Source organism: Exophiala oligosperma (genome assembly GCF_000835515.1).
Source record: "Exophiala oligosperma strain CBS 72588 unplaced genomic scaffold supercont1.33, whole genome shotgun sequence".
NCBI lineage: Eukaryota > Fungi > Ascomycota > Eurotiomycetes > Chaetothyriales > Herpotrichiellaceae > Exophiala > Exophiala oligosperma.
Genome location: NW_015622850.1, coordinates 61152 through 75997, shown reverse-complemented (window position 1 = coordinate 75997; position 14846 = coordinate 61152). Strand labels below are relative to the sequence as shown.

The 14846-nt window shown below is 49.2% G+C and overlaps 6 protein-coding genes across 7 annotated transcripts; 4 read left to right on the top strand and 2 right to left on the bottom strand.

The window, feature by feature from the left end:
- Positions 1-1645: 1645 nt before the first annotated feature.
- On the top strand, positions 1646-2998 carry PV06_11463 (uncharacterized protein; the record flags this gene model as incomplete). Its single annotated transcript, XM_016413148.1, has 1 exon — positions 1646-2998. The coding sequence occupies one exon, from the start codon at positions 1646-1648 to the stop codon at positions 2996-2998; it is 1353 nt and encodes a 450-aa protein (XP_016256496.1).
- A 673-nt stretch (positions 2999-3671) lies between these two features.
- On the top strand, positions 3672-4322 carry PV06_11462 (uncharacterized protein; the record flags this gene model as incomplete). Its single annotated transcript, XM_016413147.1, has 1 exon — positions 3672-4322. One exon carries the CDS (start codon positions 3672-3674, stop codon positions 4320-4322), a length of 651 nt encoding a protein of 216 aa, XP_016256495.1.
- A 4254-nt stretch (positions 4323-8576) lies between these two features.
- Positions 8577-9159, bottom strand: PV06_11461 (uncharacterized protein; the record flags this gene model as incomplete). Its single annotated transcript, XM_016413146.1, has 2 exons — positions 8577-8921; positions 8970-9159. 2 exons carry the CDS (start codon positions 9157-9159, stop codon positions 8776-8778), a joined length of 336 nt encoding a protein of 111 aa, XP_016256494.1. The 3' UTR covers positions 8577-8775.
- Positions 9160-9968: 809 nt separating this feature from the next.
- On the top strand, positions 9969-10674 carry PV06_11460 (uncharacterized protein; the record flags this gene model as incomplete). The annotated part of the gene is made up of 2 exons (XM_016413145.1): positions 9969-10217; positions 10289-10674. 2 exons carry the CDS (start codon positions 9969-9971, stop codon positions 10604-10606), a joined length of 567 nt encoding a protein of 188 aa, XP_016256493.1. The 3' UTR covers positions 10607-10674.
- On the bottom strand, positions 10640-12967 carry PV06_11459 (phosphatidylserine decarboxylase). The gene is made up of 2 exons (XM_016413144.1): positions 12712-12967; positions 10640-12666 (listed from the first exon to the last, which is right to left on the bottom strand). The coding sequence occupies exon 2, from the start codon at positions 12161-12163 to the stop codon at positions 11165-11167; it is 999 nt and encodes a 332-aa protein (XP_016256492.1). The 5' UTR covers positions 12164-12666; positions 12712-12967; the 3' UTR covers positions 10640-11164.
- A 684-nt stretch (positions 12968-13651) lies between these two features.
- On the top strand, positions 13652-14760 carry PV06_11458. 2 transcript variants are annotated; one of them, XM_016413142.1, is made up of 3 exons: positions 13652-13807; positions 13853-13941; positions 13990-14760. In XM_016413142.1, exons 1-3 carry the CDS (start codon positions 13703-13705, stop codon positions 14696-14698), a joined length of 903 nt encoding a protein of 300 aa, XP_016256490.1. In that variant the 5' UTR covers positions 13652-13702; the 3' UTR covers positions 14699-14760. The 2 variants fall into 2 exon arrangements, with proteins under 2 accessions (XP_016256490.1, XP_016256491.1); XM_016413143.1 differs by having other exon boundaries at positions 13652-13941.
- Positions 14761-14846: the final 86 nt, after the last annotated feature.

Genomic DNA, 14846 nt, shown 5'->3' with positions numbered 1-14846 from the left:
AACAGCTTCATCTGCGTCACTGTCAATGAACTCAACCTTATCAGCCAGCGCACATTCTCTTGTGTGGCCATTGCCGACCAGTCTGCACCGCACCGTCGAAGCGATCGAGCTTGGTCTCCTTGTTTTCTCTCCAGGTGTATGAGCGGATAATGTCGAGAAGTCTTGTGAGGGAAGGCATCAGGTTGACAAGGAGGAGCGATCTAAACGGAAAAGAATGCAGCGGTCAGGGTCGTCGTACGGAGGGTACAAGCGAGGATAAGAAGAAGCAGGCAGGACGTGGGAACAGGCAAGGTTCCAGGGCCGAAAACGGTGAAGCGTCTGGAGACAAGTTTTGACAGGGTCGCGGTTTGCTGTTCTCGATGAGGGAGGTGACTGCTGTGGGCAAAAGCCATTAAAGAGAAGAGGGGTGGGAATTGGTGACGATGAGATTTGCTGGCCACTTGTCAGCGGAGCGGTATTGACTGGATCTAGTGTGTGTTCAACAGAGGAAGGCGTTCGTTTTATGCCAATACTTCAATCTGCAAAATCGACAGATAGATTCAAACAGTGAGGGTCTCAATGGATGGAACAGTTATCGGTCACTTAACTTCCTTCGCGCCCCAGAAAGCACACTTTGTCATTCAACCGGCAGAAGTGGGAGATAAGATGAGGGCGACAAGACTCGTCAAGAACTCGTCAAGAACTCGTCAAGATGACCGCCGGAGGTCGATGGTGTAAACAAAATAGCCTTGTCAAAAATAGCACGCACACACGTCATCGGCCAGTCTTCAACCCTTTGAGGATGGGCTCTCGAAAGCGAACTACCTATCCAGATGAGGTCGGCGGATGTAGTTCAAAAACTGCGTCGCGACACGCATGTGAACCGATGAGAGCAAGACGGGATTGAAGTGGTCGTGATTAACGGCGAGGCCTGTCTTGGCCTAGATGAATAAGCGCCCTCGGCAAGTCGCATGTGACACCCAACCTAGCCCGTTTGATTGGATGACAGTGCTACTCGCCTCAGCCTGCGCTCTTTCCTGTGCCAACGAACCCGAAGGCTTCGATTCTTCAAGAGACCGACATGACACAGTGCTGATTGATGCGAGAGCGCTTGCTCTCCTCTGTAACACATGGGATCACCGGATACAGGGGCCATGAATGTGCAGAGTCACGAACAGGCCAATCTGCACGGTAAGAGCTTCGAACGAGTGGGAACGCAGGATCAATGGATCATTGACACTTTCTAGACAAACGACACGCCGTGCAGAGCGACGACGGCGACCGTCCTCACAAGATTCGCTGCTTATCTGACCTTCGACACGCCTCTCCAGATTCCCTGGTGGAAGACCTCACTCCTGAGATCCCTCTTTCGAAGCTGCACCGTCAACTTCCATCTCCGTCTGCCACAAAAACCGACGACGTGAGTGGATGCAATGAAGGTCTCTACAGGAGGAAAGATGCTGACAAGGTGACGCAGTTACATCGCGAATCGTCTCCTGCCAACTCTCCCGTACCAGAACGAAAGACAAGATCGCCGGACAGGCATACCGAGCGCCCATCCGCAAAGAGAGCCTGCTCGCCTTTACAACCATCGGACATCGGTGCTTTTGTGGAGAAGTGGTTATCAAGCGTTCCACCTAGCGAGGAATGCGATATCCAAGACGCCATGAGTCTGCCACCCTCGAAAAGATCTCGGTCCTCGGATTCGTTAAGCCGCCGACCTTCGCAATCCGGTGACGGCACGGAATCCACGGTTTCAGCAGACAAGAAATACTCGGCGTACAAAGATGTGAACTACCCGGTGGTCTTGGAGACGAAAGGCAGTTTTATGCGGCCCTCTGATGCTGGTCTCGTGAAAGAAGACAAGACATTGTGCGAGAAGCTTCTCTCCACGCACCAACCGCGTCCCGATCATTCGTTATTTGATGACCGGTTCGACAAATTTCAGACCCTGATTCGAGGCCGATCCGAAGCTCGAGTCTATCTCGATCTGCATCCCCTCCTCGTCCCATCGGTTGAGAACCTGTCCATCAGTGGTCGAGAAGAATTTCGCGGTCTGATCGAAGGTCACAATGACCCCTGGGTCAAAGGAATTTCGTTCTATGGACCCCGACCGCAGCCGGACCGTACATACGGATTCAAATGGTCCAACTTTACCGAAATTCAGCGCCGGAAGCTCCGCATCGACCCCTTGGAGAAGTCATACTACACGGCGCGCGAGGACATCTATTTTCCCTTCCTGACTAGCGAGGTGAAGTGTGGGAAGCAGGGACTTGACTTAGCAGATCTACCGAATGCTCATAGCATGACTGTTGCCCTGAGGGGAATTGTGGACGTCTTTCGCAAGGCCAACCGTGCCTCGGAGGTGCACAGGAGGGTATTGGGATATTCCATTTCACATGACGACCGGAGCGTGCGCATCTATGCTCATTATCCTGAGGTGCAGGGTGAGAACACGTTGTACTATCGCGAGACAATCAAAGAACTCAACGTTGGAGACAAATCGGGCGAATACAGATGGATCAGTTACCAGTTTACTCTCAACGTTTGCCAAATCTTTGCTCCGGCTCTGCTCAAGCGACTCACCGCCGTGATTGATGAGCTGCCTGATCCGCTTACAAGAACACTCGAACCGGCCAACATCGACGACCTCAGCGTACAAAGCTCGCAGGATGACAGCAGTGCGCCCGAATCCCAGGATGAGGGGTTTCGCAAACCACAGCGAGGGAGGGGCTTGAATGCCGAGTTTCGAACCATGATTCAGAACCTGCAACGGCAGCTGGAGCAACAAAGGAAAGACTCCGAGCAACAACGAAAGGATGCAAAGGATAGGGAGGCCTTGTTGGTGGCTCAGCTTGAGCAACAACGAAAAGACTCTGAGCAACAACGAAAAGACTCTGAGCAACAACGAAAAGAGCTTGTGCAATTGCTCAAACAGCAGAGTGATCAACTCAAGGAACAAAATGAACAACTCAGACACCAAAGTGAACAGATCACAGAGCTTCTGCTGAAGAAGTGATGCATCTCAAGTCGTTTCAGTCGTCATTTTCTGCTGCTTAACATGGAACCCAAGGACTCCCACCGCCTATGATCAAAAATTTCTACTAACAGAGCCTGCTTATGATCTGGTCAAAATGAGAAGTATCCACGAGAGTCAACCCCAAGATCACCTCGACTGAGCCTAAAGATTCAGTTGACCGACAAGAGGACGACGAGGATCTAAGCAAGACATATTGCGCTACCCATTCGCTCTCTGGCGCCTAGATGTATCTGTTACCCGGGACCCAGCCAACTATCACGTTTACCCTAGCCAGCTAAAGTTAGTCTTCTTAGTTCAGCTGCAAGGGCGTAATCAGGCAACCTTGCACCGTGTCTTCAAAGTCACCCCTGTTCTTCGCATTAGGGATCGAAGGTGCATATTGATTGGACACCATGGACTCTGGACCCTGACGGGCACATTGCCTCTTGGTCATAATTTCGGTGATGCGTGATGGCATCCTTCGTGCAGCAGCGTACGTCATTGGGGTCGCTGGTCTGCTGATACGCCAGGCACGACACGCTCAGGAGTCGATAATCCCGGAATGTGAATGGTAAAGGCGCCCGACCAGGCTCGTGTAGCAGCTGTGAACCCACTAAATTCTAGGGGTATAAGAAGGCGCTCTAGCCCTGCTCCAGCCCTCGTCCCTTTCTATATGTCCAACTCCTTGCTCACGCCGCTGTTCTCCAAGAAGCGCAAGATGCAGCATACTCCCAACATCAAAGATTTTCTCAACGACGCCGACTGCGAAATCCGGGTCGAACACGATTCGGTTATATTTGGTGCTTTCGACAGGAGGAAATTCTCCTCACTGTTGATGCAGGCGCGGCAATTGAAGACGATGTTGCTCGCCAAACAGGCTGAACTGGATCGTTATATCGCTCAGCATGGACGACAGCGACCAGACGTTCAGAGTATCGCCGAAAATACTCGGAAAAAGCTTCGACAGCAAACTCGCAAGTTGCAGCAGTGTATAAACGAGAACAGGCTGCTACGCAGTCAGAATCAAGAACTGAGCAATGATTTGGAAGCTGCGCACAAGGAATTGGAAAAGATTGATCACTTACGGTGCAATATCTGTATGGTGGCCTTTAAAGATACCACGATTCCATGCGGTCACAGTGCCTGCAGAGAATGCTTGGGATTATGGCTTGGACAAGGCAAAGGTTGCCCTTGGTGCAAACGAAGATTCGAAGAAGGCGACATTCGGGATATTTACCTGGGGTCCGGTAATGAAACCCGGAGCACGCGGGAGGATGATGACGACCAGACGGATGTCCTCTCGCTGAGCAGCGATAGTGAGTAGAACATCGGGCGCACACGGACAGTGTACCGCTATATAAGAACAAGAGGAAGACCTCTTGAATTCAATCTACACTCTTGACCGCATCACCTGCTCGTGATGTGCCTTCTCTTACGACTTGTCCTTCCGTCACTTGTTTCTGTTCGCTTCCAGAGTCTATTGAGGAACAAATTGAAGCATCTAACGTATAGAAGATGCCGATAATGGGGCAACCTTATTCACAGCCTTTGTGTGTTACTTGCAATGAGTTGCCAGGTTCCAAAGCGAAGCAAGTCCACAGTGGCATCAATCCAGCAGTGTCACCTTGTTACCGCCAGGTCTTCCTCCAAGCATGTCAAATCCGAGACATTCTGTGATTCGCAACGCGCAGACAGCCACTGTGGCCATATTATCGATGGTATTGTGCCCACGAAAACGTCCGCAGGTCCTAGATCAAGTGGTCGCTGTAAATGACGAGGTCGCCAAGGACTAGGAGAGAATAAAGAGTCCAGCTCTTGCTGGTGCACCGAGTCGACATAGACTCGACACGAATGGACGCGAGGATGTGTCAGCATGATTGTGAGTAGGAGTGTTTATGACGCGAAGCATACTAAATTGTCACGTGCTGTCAAAATGCTTCTCGACCTTGCCAGCAGCTATGGAGGACACCAGTCTTTCACTAACCCATTACACAACATAAACTCGCCGATAATGAGCAGGTAGTGTCGTCCGCTACACAATTATGCAAGGCTAAAGCACACTAGGAAAAACGCATGCAAGAGCATCCATCCAAAGTACGCATTTAAGCTGCAAGGACCTTCACAGGTTTGTGCATTTTTGGGCTATACCAATAAGATACCACCACGTTTCCTACTGTTCGCGCCGGATCTTTCATGCAAATCATCTCGCCAAACTCAATCCCATGAGAGTCAATAGCTTCAAAAGGACCAAAAATAATGGAGCCAGTCTTGTCTCTCATGAAGATAGGTCAACTCATGTTTGCTAACCGATGACAGCGGAAGCAGCATTTATCACATTCATCAACGATGTTGGGCGGCCTTTCACGTTCCCTTATTCTAGCTGTCAGACATGGCTGGTGCGCTCGATGTGTGGAGTTCCATCAGAAACTAACAAGAGCCTTGTCTAGGGCATGGAAACCCTTATAGCTGATGCTTGCCGGCAACCTCTGGCCAACATACGCCAAAGTCAGTTCGAGCTGTCAGGGCCGGATGGAAACATCATCCTTCCAAGGATATGGGAGGCGACTCTTCGACCTAACTGGACGATCACCATACATTTCCGACAGTCAGGAAATGAGGAGCCTCAGCCAGAAAATTGCCTTGACATCCGCGAGTATCGGACCGAATTGGATCGCCTGGAGAGACGTGTTTTAGACGATCGAGGAGAGTGGGTTAGGCAGATAACGCAGGAAAGGGAGCAGTGGGAGAGGGAGAGGGAGCGTGAAAGAGAACGCTGGGAGGAGGAGAGAGTGCGTGAAAGGAATGCCTGGGTGAGGGAGAGAGAACGTGAGAGAGACCGCTGGGAATATGAGAGAGCTCAGGAAAGAACGCGATGGGAGACAGAACAGCAGATGAGTAGACGGCGTTGGGAGGAAATGCAGCAGACGGCAAGAGAAGTTTGGGAAGGGGAAAGATCAATGACCCGAAGGTCAACAATCAATGGAAACCCTTGTTTGTGGTGGTTTGCGGGGAGGCCCCCGAGAGACAAAAGACCCTAAATCATTGGCCTACCGTCGCAATGGAAAGACCACTCTGGAAAGGAGACGCCGAAACCCGTCAAGAGGGATCAGTGAGGTCCGGTTGAAGGTTTTACGGTAAGATATTCGATATGGCGTCGACGGCGCTCTTAATCGCAGAATACTGCATTGAATACTGCATTGGGAGAGTGAGCGGAGTCGAGCTTGGCGGTTGGTACTGTATAGTACTTGGGGTGAGGATGACAGCGGGATAGGCACCGTCAGCTCGGAGTGGCGAAACCAGCCATGCACGTCTCGCGTCTACCTTTCGTAGATTACTAGCGAAGTGGGATAGTTCTTCTAATTGATAGATCAATGGTAGATACTGTATAATGTGAAGCGTTGTATCTCTCATGCAAGGTGAGATATTGAGGATGAGGCTTGAGCGCTGGACGGGTGGAGGCGAGAAGAAGCTGCAGATGTGGCTGAGTTGAGGCCAGGCGACTTTCGAAAGAGACAGCACGTGACTATTTTTGAAGCTTCTGTGAAAGCAACAACTCATCGTCACTCGGGGGTTGTCGCATTTTGCATATTGAATCACTAATAGTGTGCTGTAGAGGCCACGTACAATGTTTTTCCTTCTATTACAGACTCTACCGGACAGTGCGGGCGCCATGGGAATGACAAATCATCAGATTTTGGCTTTTGTGATCTATCAACCATGACAAGGGAGGAGTTGTGAGGCCTGTGTTACAGCCAGTCACCGTCAATTGGCACACGGCTTGGCATGACCTGTCACATGGCCAACTTCAATCATGGAACATCTCATATCACATTTCAATGGCAAAAGCAGTCTCATTTCGTTTGTCTAAAATCAGCGCTGTTCGCCGTTGGAGACAGGAAAGACTGATCTGTCGTATTTTATCTCACAATGTCACACCTTGTCAACGATAATACTCGATTTACATGCCGGCAAGGAGCTGCCAAACATGCAGCCACCCCGTGGCCAGCCATGTCAGCCTTGATCAGATTTGCCTGCATGCTCACAAAATGACATCGCGCTCGCCTATACATGCATATCTTTAAGGTACTATCAACAGTTCCCTGTTTGAAAGTTTATTGAGCAACGCTTGCACCATTGTGACCATGAGTCGATCCTGGTTATGGATAACGCTTCATTTCACCATCACATCGCGCAGACCTATTCTGCTGCTGGTATCACGCTTGTGTACATTCCTCCACCACCCAAATTCAACGCCGCATCGCAAGCTTCACAAACTTTGCTTTGAGCAGAGGATCTCGGACCTTTGAAACCTGCAATTCGGTGTATTCTCATGTGCATCGTCACACAGAGATGCCTAGTACCGGACATTCGCAGTTACTAAAGAGACGCTGCTCCCGCTGTAGCGACATTTGCTGCGGATAGACTGATATTACACAATCGTCTGATTGTAACATTCCTATTGCAGGATAAACATCGGCCTTTAGGGCCTGATCTACCTCTAGTTACGAGCATGGAATATCCCCTTTGACGTAAACAATGAAGAAAGGTTAGTGATATCGTAGAGAATCTCGATCTTGAGATCCTTCTCTTCATTAGTACGATGACGAATTACCAACGACAAAGGATTTTGACACTCTAAATTCTAGCGAGGAGAAGATCCTTATCCACATATGTGCAAGTGTCTCTATTAGACAGCATGTTCCCAGTAAGAAGACCCGTGTCAATGACGCCAACACGCTCCTTAGTGCTCTTCATTGGATGAGGTCACAAACGACTTATGATGCAGTGTATTCCCAATCTTCCTATATAATGCTTCCCATTCCTGACGAACTCAAATTCTTTACGGTTACAAGAACCAATTCGAACCCCCTACAAGGCAGCCTGAAAAGGCAGAACACATCCCACCTTCGAGCCATATCTTCACCATGTCTTCTACAGGCAACACGAACCCTGGAAACTTTGCCAACCGCCCCAAGGAGGAGGTCCAGGAGATTGCAAGCAAAGGAGGACAGTCAAGCGCTGGTGGATTTGCATCCATGGATCCTGACAAACAAGTAAACGCCAATTGTCACCCGCTACCAGTAGACTTTTGCTAACTACGACAAAGCACGAGATTGCTTCCAAGGGTGGCCAGGCCTCGAGTGGGTCATTTGAACCAGGCAGCGAAAAAGCCAGAGAAGCAGGCAGGAAAGGAGGTTCTAGCTCTTAAATCTTGGTACTGAGGCGTGCAAGGACGGGACAGGCCTAAACAATGCTATTACACTTGGATACGGCACAATAGAACAAGGCATTTTATATAATGTCAGCTGGTTGTATTCGTCCTCAATATACCATCTAATTCGAAAGGAGAAGTTTTATGGTCTACATTCGCGCTTTTTGATCCGCTATCTACAAACCACTCTTTGGAAGTAGCGTTCTTTCACATCTAGGTTTGGTACATCTAAATATCATTATGGAGCGCGGACCTCTTTTCTAAGTTGTATGCGCTCGCGGCGATTGTCTTTAATGTACGTCCATTGCACAGCAAACTTTACATTTACGCGATGTACAATCGCTCAAGAATAACTTAGCAATTCTTTCGCAATCAAAGAATTTCAATATCTATAGGAGTAGTGAGTGACAGTATTCAACATCTTAGATTCTTCCTAAGTCGCTGTTGAGACCTCAGTCTTTTTGTAAATGCTCACCGAAAAGCGCGAGAGTCATTCGAGAAACATCCTTATATTCCCAATCTCATGTGTCTGAGCGCAACAGTACTATATTTGGTCGGCAAAAGATCAACGCACGGCAGAAGTCTCGTCATTCTCAGGAAGGTCGGCCTCTCCCTCTGGATCTTGATAAGTACCCTTTGGTTTTGTCGCATTTCGAGTCCGACCACCTTTCAGAATCTTGTGTTTGTCGATTGCTTCTGCTTCATCTTGCCCTAAAACAATAGTCAATAAACTTCGAGCCAAAAGCTGAATATACGTACTTAGAGCCTGATCCGAGTCAGGATTGTGTGCGTCGTTGGGTTGCTCAACCGGTGTCTCGTCCCTCAGCACAGGTATACTAATCTGACCTGGCCGACTAGCATAAGAGTTGTCAACAGTATCTCCACCCTGAGGAATATCGTCGGTTGTGGTATCCTGCTTGCTGAACTCTTGGTTCGCGTTTGTCGCCATCTTGTCGGTTACAGCTTGAGAAGGCAATACGTCCCAGATGCTTGTTACTGGGGGGTAGATAAGGAGTTGTCTGAGTAGCCTGCAGCGCCTTTGCCAGATGACTACTGACATCAAAGATACACTAGGGTACTCATCACTACGACAGCAGCAGTGACGTACGATGACTCTAAACAAGATAAAGAATAAAACATGTGATTCTCGACGTCAAAGACACATTGTGGGGAGCGTCACTATGACAGCAACCGTGACATACAACGATTCTAATCAAGACAAAGATAATCCTTAATGCATAATAAAATGCAGTCGCTTCCGAGGTGGAAGCACAAGCTCTGACGTTGAAGAGACAGGAAGTTGCTCCCGGACGTCGTAGGTCCTTACGCCCTTTGCAGAACCACTATATCACCAGCTTCATGTGGGACGAGGTTGGCACACGGTACTGAAGATACAATGACAAAACAAAAGCATGCGATTGGCGCTTCTCCAACCATTCAGATGTTGCGGAAGCGGAGTCCAGCGTCCAAGAGCGAATCGAGCACAAGACAACGGCATCATAGCGAACTGTTGTCTCTTCACTACGTAAATATTCTTTCTATAAAGTTGCACTGTACATCTCTCTTCGCAACGTCGTGTGGCTATTTGTTTGTCCAGGGATGGCAGCTATAAGGTCCATATCTATGTTGCACATTGCTCGCCCTTGTTTTACTCGACCCGTTTACGCACCGACCAGAATACCGTCTCTCTACCATACACGCTTCCAGAGTTCTGTGTATCCAAACACCGCGACTAAAGTAGATGCCCAGACCGCAACGATGGCTTCCGCCAATACGGGAACCGTCTCAGAAGCGATTAAGCATGATCATGCAGAGCTGAAGGAATACTATATCAACATACTGAGTGCGAAGGATGATGATTCGAAAATTCGTTGGCAAAATCAGTTCACCTGGGAATTAGCTCGGCATTCCATCGGTGAGGAACTTGTTGTATACCCAGCCATGGAAAAGTACATGGGCGAAGAGGGCAAGCACCTAGCTCAAAAAGACCGAGATGAACATAACAAGGTATGCATGCAAATTACATCTCAATGGCAAATCATAATGGATAGATGGGCACTGGCTAAGAAATGGGGCAGGTCAAAGAACTCTTGTACAAGTTCCAAGGCTTATCTCCATCTGACCTAGAGTTTGAACCAACTATCCAGTCGCTCTGGGACGTGCTTGGCAAGCATATTGAGGAGGAAGAAACAGATGATCTGCCAAAGCTGGAAAAGGTGATACAGGATGGCGATTCCGCCCAACTGGTGAACAGCTTCGGAAGAACGAAGATGTTTGTGCCAACACGCAGCCATCCTTCAGCGCCCGATAAGCCTCCCTTCGAAACCGTCGCTGGACTCATGGCTGCACCCTTGGACAAATTGGGTGATATTTTCCGACGTTTCCCACAGGGATAGAGCCACAGCACACCGCGAAGTTAGCCCTGAAGTTCTGACCCGGGACTACGATTGAGAAATTGAGTGAGACACTGAGTGGTGAAGAAATTGTATTGGTAGTCGTTTGTTGGATGGTTTGGCGCAAGCAGAAGGAGGTCGCAACGTTACTCTTTGGTATCAAGGGCGCACTACCTAGTTACGACAACAGATAAAACCTCATTCTCCAGCTACTCTAGAGCTAGTGCCGCAATCGAGAACCCCAGACATACCTGGTCGAGTGGTCTCGTACTTAAGCCTAGCATTCCCGATTCCCTCCAGGCGAAAGACCCTATTCCCTCTCTGAAGCTTCCTTCCGCAGCCAATTAGAAGTAACTACCTCACCTGCCTCTCGAGCGATAGTGTTGCTTCGGAAGAGTGATCGGACTGATGAGTGTGAGGCAGGAGCTTTGCTTCTTATGGGCCCACCGTTATCCACATCATATACGAACCACAGGTATCCAGGGGTGCAAAGGAGATGTAGAACAAGTCACATCCTCTTGTCAGTTCTCCCTCAGTAGTCCTGTACAAAACTCACCCATTCTAGATCGCCCGTCCCAGACTCATCCCTACTTCCACATCCATCATCACCAGACGCCTGCTCACACTGAGTAAATCTTTGTCAAAACGTATTCTTCCCTCCTCGAAAGCAACGATTATGCTACTCCCTCCAAATTGGAACAAACCTAGCTCCTCGCCTTTTTCCAGCCGTGAGCCCTTAGTCCTACACTTTTGGTTGATTTCCACGGTTCCCACGTCTGTGGCCCCGATTGCCACAAAGAGCACATATCCAAATGACGGGCTGTTGATGCAGATTGCGCAGCGAGCGTTTACCGTCAAGACGTCGATGTCGGATCGCAAGCAGAGCGGGTCGACTTGGTAATACTCTCCAGGGATTTGCCTGTACCATTCCACAGTGCCTTCGACTGGAGAGTGATACCGATGATAGTCTTGTGGACTGAGTCTGAAGGACGCGATTGCGCCGTGGTCCCATATTTTGGCGGCGGCAACATCTTGGATCAAATTACCGATGGTGAAGTTTCGTCCTTTTATCCATAGCCGTTTAGTCTCGGAGACGCTGGGGTAGACTACAAGCCGGCAGTCCGCGACAACGACGGCGAGAGCGGAGTCATTCTTTTGGGAGATTGGACGGGCGCCTGGCTTGTGTCGCCGCACGAAGAAATCTTCGAAAGTGCGGTACGCGTGGATGTCTGTCGGCGTGAAATCTTCCATGTTGATGTGATAGAAGTCGACAAAGGATGCTATCTGCTTGGCAGAGGCCCGAGTACCTTCTTTCTTCCCAGAAGTTATCGTCTTCTCGTGCATCCAATACCTCAGCAACCACGTACGGTCCAACCACTCCATAGGCCGACTAAACAAGAGCCATAGCTTGATTTTCTTGTAGATCGGTTGTTGTTCGCGCACATAAAGGCCGGTCTTGCGATTGAGAGTCTTCCAGCCGACCTCACGGTTTTGGACCAGCTTGACGGTGGCGAGGGCGCTGTCTAGGAGGAAGTGAACGTAGCTGACGATAGCACCCATTTTCCGATACTGCTGCTGCGACAGACGTCGGGCTTAATTTGGGTTATCCTGCTTGCTGAGAGATGAGAAGTATCTTTGAATCTGCGAGGTCGGGATTCGGCTCCGGAATCCAGCTATTTAGGTATACTAACCTGGTTACGTCATAGGAAGAGCACAACGTAAGGGAACATAGGCCAGACGCCGAAATTTCACGAATTTCACGGTCATTATCAGGTGCCAAGTTTATTCAAGAATACTCAACGGGTTCATCCCCTTTGTCAACTAACGTCCTTAATGACTTCGCCTGTTTTAACTGTTGTCCGAGTACCCAGAGACCGGAGGTGATAGCGTATTTGAGGCAATGAAGCTCCACTTCGGATACAATCTAGTAATCCACCTATTTCTTCCTCCCTTCCATAGCGAATGACTGTCAGAATGGAATCCAGAAGTGATTGAATTTCAAGAAGTTCTTCCAAATAATGTCGGCTGGGCCGGCAGGGAATAGGATTCCCACTGGAGATGCCCTTGTCATGCTTAGGGGATATCTTGCTTTCCGGAGCGTTACATACCAGGCCGGACGCTTGCCGGGGATTGTTGCCATTCTGTCTGGATACCATTTCCGAAGGTAGCGCGGCAGTAGTACTTGCGTCAAGAGAAAGTTCAGTAGATCCTAGAAAAGGCTACTCGACTGTGATTAACTTCGATGAACTTCGTAGTAAATTCGAAGTAAAAGCGACGTTTTAATAGCATCGCGAGCTCTAAAAGTGCAAGTCTGCCTTCTGAAACGGTCGTGTTAGATCGTGCTACGTCAGGTGCGAGTAAGCCATCTCCCGCTGTGACGTCACGCTCTGTGTCACCGGGGGAGATCGATAGAAACTCCAACCCTCTCTATCGTACAGTACGACCCACAGACAGTTTAGACCAGTCGAATGTCCTTATGAAATTACTAGACAGCTTTCTTCAGCGTCAAAATCTATCTTAACTAGTTTCACAATTTGCCATCCTTTAGTTGCGGAGTGCTTCGGGCGTCCGCCAAAATAAAGTGCACCAACTGAACATACGACCAGTGCCCTCCAAACTCGCTAGCTTAGTTGGCATGTGGCACAACCGACACGAGAGGTAGGAACAAGGAGTTGCTAGCTTGATAGACAATAACAATGACCTGAGTGGAATTGAATGCCAAGGCCCATCATTGCACCCTTAAGTTTAGTCGGGATTGGCTTGAGGTCGGAAAAACACATTGACGTGTAAGTTGTCCTTTGCTTCGTGCCCTCACAGTGACAGAGCGAAACCCCCAAAAATTGTTAGACCCAACCCCTTCCGATTTCGTCCAGTCGCAGCCGGAGATGGTGCGCACTCTGTTAGTGAAAGACTCCTACGGAAGCTATTTATGGGTTCAATTGAAGACTAGCAAGCCTTACACCTCCCCATGATGTCAGACGTTCAGTGGCGAAACTGGGCCGTTATGTTACGTCACATTTTGTCCCAAACTCTTAACTCCAGGCCGGAGTGCCCTGTTCCGTTCACAGACGTCGTTAATTGCCTCAGCGACTACGAGTTATGCCAACATCAAGGTCAAAGGTGCGCGCCAGTGGAAAAGATGGTGGTGAACGAAATAGACGGACACGTCGTGCCTGCGACAGATGCAGACTCAAGAAGGCCAAGGTAGTCCTGTTCTGCCTATCTCTGGTAGGCTTCTAATTCGAACAGTGCGACGGTAGTCCGAAGTGTGAAACTTGTCGGACATGTAACAGTGCTTGCACTTACTCCATCAGAAGGAAAATAGAAGCCAGAAATTAGTAAGTAAGCTAGAAACTACCAAACTATTGAACGCCAACGTTCGCTAGTTATTCTCGAATGCAAGGAGTGATGGATGTAGCACTTCAACAGCTATACTGGGCATGCCGGCAGAAATCCGGGTTTCCAGGAAAGCTTCCAGATGAATCGACCGGTGCTGTTACCACGGACGCGATCCTTGAAGGACTTGGTCTCGTTAGACCGTTACTTCGAGGTCGTCAATCCCCATTTACAACTGAGGGACAACCGTATGATGTAGATATTTCGGATTCAGACAAATTGTGCGACCATTTGCGAACTTCGCCTGCTGAAGGTGACTCCGCTCAAAGCAGTCCAATCACAGTATCCTCCTCCTTTGGCGTTCCCCCGTCCACATATAGAGGAAGGCCCGCCTCTGGCTCTTCCTCTCAGTCAGTGTTTCCTTGCGAACGGAATTTCAGTATGGAGACGAACACGTATCTGCCAAGCGTGGTCGCAGCGACTCAGGACACGATCCACGACCTTGATACTCCGCCTGATGCGGTGAAATCTGTGGACAGGAATGAGTTACAGGATACTGACTCATATACCGTTGCCACCGGGTTCAAGCCAGCCGACCTTGCCCCAGAGATGAAGTGCAGGGACTCATGTCAAGGCAAGCAATCGGAGAGACGGGCTTTTGACAACTGTCTGGCTCCAGAAGGGATCATGTTTGATAGCTATTTAGCCCCGTGGCCTGGGTCCTTAGCTGCGGCTTTTCAGTCAGTGCACCATGCCTAAGCAGCGAATGAAAAAGGAGTAGGGTAGAGGCAGAGTGCAAATACATGAAGTTTTTCTTTAAATTTTCTGTCAACATCAAAACTGCCGATCCTCACAAACGTCTCAGGATCCAACCAGCAGGCCCTTCTAGATCACACATATTCTCGAG